At 44.1% G+C, this 4,106-nt stretch overlaps 1 protein-coding gene across 1 annotated transcript; it reads right to left on the bottom strand.

Moving 5' to 3' along the window:
- Positions 1–1,259: 1,259 nt before the first annotated feature.
- Positions 1,260–3,534, bottom strand: LOC101989740 (schlafen family member 12-like). Its single transcript, XM_013347170.1, is given in 2 exon segments — positions 1,260–1,295; positions 2,532–3,534. Coding segments are annotated over 2 exon segments (981 nt in total). The 5' UTR covers positions 3,502–3,534; the 3' UTR covers positions 1,260–1,284.
- Between the last annotated feature and the right edge of the window lie 572 nt (positions 3,535–4,106).

Below are 4,106 nucleotides of genomic sequence, written 5' to 3'. Positions count from 1 at the left end.
CTGATAAGTCCCACACTTTGCATCACAACCCAGAAGGTGAACACACAAGACACCAAACGATAATTCAAGAACAGAAGGGAGGCAGGGCAAGGGGGACTTAGAAACTCAGACTCTGCAAAGAGAGAGCTTTGGAAGCAGCTGAACACTCACAATCCCGCCTTTTCCATAACATGGTGCATCAGGAGCCTGCTCTGGTACTCAATGAACGAGAAGAGTCAGGGGAGCAAAGGACAGACCGAGTGCTGAAGACAGAAAAGTCAGGCATCACCAAAGAGGTGATGAGACAGGAGGAAAGCAAGGAGACACAGGACGGCTCCACAGAGCAAAGGAGGGAGCAGAGCACATTCCCAGAGCTCCAGGGATGGGGAGAGGATGGATGCCTCAGAAGACAACAGGACGTAGGCTAGACTTCCCTACGAGCACAGACTGGCAATCACAGCCACAGGATAAACCAATAGTTCTTTTTTTTTTTTTTTAAAGAACACACTTTATTTTTTTCCTATTTATTTATTTATTTATTTATTTATTTATTTATTTATTATGTATACAATATTCTGTCTGTGTTTATGCCTTCAGGCCAAAAGAGGGCACCAGACCCCATTCCAGATGGTTGTGAGCCACCATGTAGTTGCTGGGAATTGAACTCAGGACCTTTGGAAGAGCAGGCAACACTCTTAACCTCTGAGCCATCTCTCCAGCCCCAAACCCATAGTTCTTGAAAACCTTGTTTCCAGTATAGGAATTTGAAGGGACACTGTCACCTTCTACCTGTCAGGTTGACATTGGAGAGGAAGTCCATTTTTTCTGTCCTCCTATGTCAGAATGTTACATGTAGCCAGATGCTATCTATAGTGTGTGTGTGTGTGTGTGTGTGTGTGTGTGTGTGTGTGTGTGTGTGTACTTGTGGGCTGACAGCGTGTATGGGGCGCTTACTGTTTGAGACAAAGTTACTCTTGGGACCTGAAAACAAGTGTCAATCCCAGTGCCGGAAGCCTGGAGACAGATTTCAACACAGAGCCCTGCTGAAGCAAAGAGGTTGAACATAGTACAGCCACCAACCTAGAAAGCCACAGTGACTCTACCTGGAAGGCGGGCACTCTGTTGCTGGGCTTCTGGAATGTCAGTAGCAAACCAGCTACAGAGACGCGGTGGTGGGCTGCTTGATTGAAGGGTCTGTTCATCTTCTTGGTTGAAGAAACCCGAGAAGAGAAAAGGTAGTGTTATATTTCCCACAGTCCACTCTGTTCTCTAACCAGTGCAACGTTTATTAACAGTCTCGGTTGATCAGTGTTTTCCTAAGAGAAAGTGGGGTTAGATAGTGAGGTTAGATTTTGAGGTCAAACACAATTTGCAAAATTGAGCTTTGATGATAGTTAAGTTCTCCACACAGCACTTACAGAAAACATAACAGCAAAAAGAACAGTAATAGTAATTGAAGGCATTAACAATTAAATGGGTCTCTTTTTACTCCATGCTTTTTAAAATTTAGAGAGACATCCCATAGACCGTGCTGGTGCCGCAAGTACACCACCACTACCAATGTACACACCAGAGCAATTGAAGCCAGAACTTCTGGATGCTAGGCCAGCACTCTGTCACCTCAGAAATGTCTCCAGGTTTGGTTTCTTTTTAAAGCTGGAAAATCCAGGAGGAATAAAGGCTGGGGAAGGAGTGGGTTTGTGCAGAGATGGGGAAGCTCGCACTCTGAGACTGCAGAAGTTTCCGGTGCTCATGTCAACGGAGGCTTTCCTAGTCTAAGGGAGTTAAAAGGCCAGCACTTTTTCTTTTGAGAAAATTTAGGGTTCTATTTTGTATACAAATATGAGAAGGAGGAAGTTTTAAGACAAAGACACAAATGGCAACAAAGAGGCAAAGAAAAACAAAGGAACAGATTAAATGGTGGGATTTCTGAATTGAACACAAGTTACCATAGGACCTGGGGTAATGGAGACAATCTATGGTGGGCTCCAGAAGCCTTCACAGTAGGAGGGATTTGGACAGACAAGCTAGATATAGTATGAAAGAGGCAAGGAGAACTCGATAGGCCACTCTGGGTGGATGAGCAGAAATTCAGGAAGTAGACAGGACAGGGTTCATGAGAAGCTCTCCTGATCAGCTTTCTGATGGAAACCACTTTTAGGATTCTGTTGCAAAATGTTGGGCTGCATTTTGCTCATGGCCTGTTTCTTGGCAGGGATCTCAGCTTAACAAACTATAAGAAGTGACAAAACCCTTATGAGAATTATGAGGCAGGCCCTTTTCTCTTTCTGCTTTAGTCCTGGCCACTGGAGAAGCAGGCTGTATCACACTTGGTCATTGTGAAAGAAATAGCTCATAGTATTACTGAAAACTGCTAACATACTTTCTATAGGGAATCTCCTAAGTGGGCAGAAGAAACAGGAGGTTGTGAGCTCTGGATAGTATCTAGTAGAGATCAATAAATGAGGAGTTTGGTGTTGCCCAGGTCCAAGAGAGCAATCTTCCAACCCCCAAGCCAATTAGAAAGTGATTGTAAATTCCCCTTCTCCAACCTGGTTTGTCTTCCATCTGGAGCTGGACCCATTCCTCTGAGGTAAATCTCTTCACACAGCTGTCTTCCACGCGCCAGGACTCAGGCTCTTCAGCGAACACAGCGCAGCAGAATCTCTCCACTCTGAGTGCACACACATATGAGCACACAGCTTCCTGTCTGAGGACGGGGATGAATTTGCATGTGTACTTTATCTTCTCCTGCTTCTCCTTACAGAAGTGACCCACAGGCAGCTCTCGTATGCATGCCTCTATTTCACTCTCTAGATCCTCAAGATCTGCTTTCTCTGCTTCAAAACCAATTATTTGTTCTTTTTCCAAATCTAAACCAATGAACAAATATCCCCCATCGGTGTTTGCAAATGCAGAAACAGTTTTAGGGAGAATCTCCAGAATTTTTTCTTTAGGGGACATTTTAACTTCTGCATGGTTGGATTCAGTGAAACAGAATGTCTCCTCCAGAGTCAACTTTTCTCTGTTAAAAAACGTGGCAAGGCATTCATCAGAGTCACATCTTTCAGAGTCCTTGTCTTTGAGGAACTTCACTGCATCAGGACCTTTCAGTTCATCTGAAGTTGACAAATTTCTCATATAGAAATTGGTTTTCAAGGTGAGGACACGCTGACCAGAGATATCCTGGATCTACTGTTTCACAAAAATTAAAAATTCCTCTTTGTTCTGCATGTAGTCTCGGTATTTATGAGGAAATAGAACAATTTTAAGAAAAGAATCTTCCAAATCCAGACCTACTCCATCTCTTTTGAAGCTGTAATTTGAATTCTTAACGCGAGCCTTGACCACGCCCCCTCCAGAATTCAGCAGCGTGCACACAGCCTGTGAGATACTGTGGGCCTCTCTCCTTCTCAATTGTGGATCTTTCATTGTCTTCCTATTCTTCTCTCCCAGTGTGATTTCTCCTACAGACAGAACCAGTTCGGCATAGTCCGTCTCCTGGTCAACGCTGATGCCCATTTTCGGAGCGCTTGCTCTCTGTCCCAGACGAAATCCTTTCCTGTCAAACAGACGGAGCCATTAGAGCAGGAGCCAACCAGTGAGAGCCTGCTCTGCTTTACAGAGCACAGCATAGCCGCCTGAGCTGCTCTGGATTGCTTAAGTGAGAAGGTCTAACCCGATGTTTATGTAGGGACTGTTTGAACAGTTTTGAACAGACTATTGTAACCTGTGAACTTGCTGAAATTTGAAATTGGTTGTCACGATTGTATATGATCCTCTTCTAATAGTTTTTTACTAATAACATTCTTTGTGGGTTTTCTTCATTCGTGGAACTGTGTTGTATAGTGAACTTTAAAAAATTTGTGGTTTATTCATTTGAATACTTTATGCATAAATGTGTTGTACCTGCACATGTGTGTGTGCTCCACAGGTGTGCCTGGTGCCCTTGGAGGTCAGAAAAGGGTGTTGGACTCATCAGACTAGACTTCTTGGTGGTTGTGAGCCCACATGAGTGCTGGACATCTATCCAGGGTCATCTGTAAGAGCAACAAGAGCTCTTATGCATTGAGCCAACTCTCCAGCCCCAAGAGAAGGACACGTAATGTAAATGAAGACTGCACACT

The sequence above is a fragment of the Microtus ochrogaster genome, chromosome 7 (genome assembly GCF_000317375.1).
Source record: "Microtus ochrogaster isolate Prairie Vole_2 chromosome 7, MicOch1.0, whole genome shotgun sequence".
In the NCBI taxonomy this organism is placed as follows: Eukaryota; Metazoa; Chordata; class Mammalia; order Rodentia; family Cricetidae; genus Microtus; species Microtus ochrogaster.
This window is presented reverse-complemented; position numbering and strand designations above follow the sequence as displayed.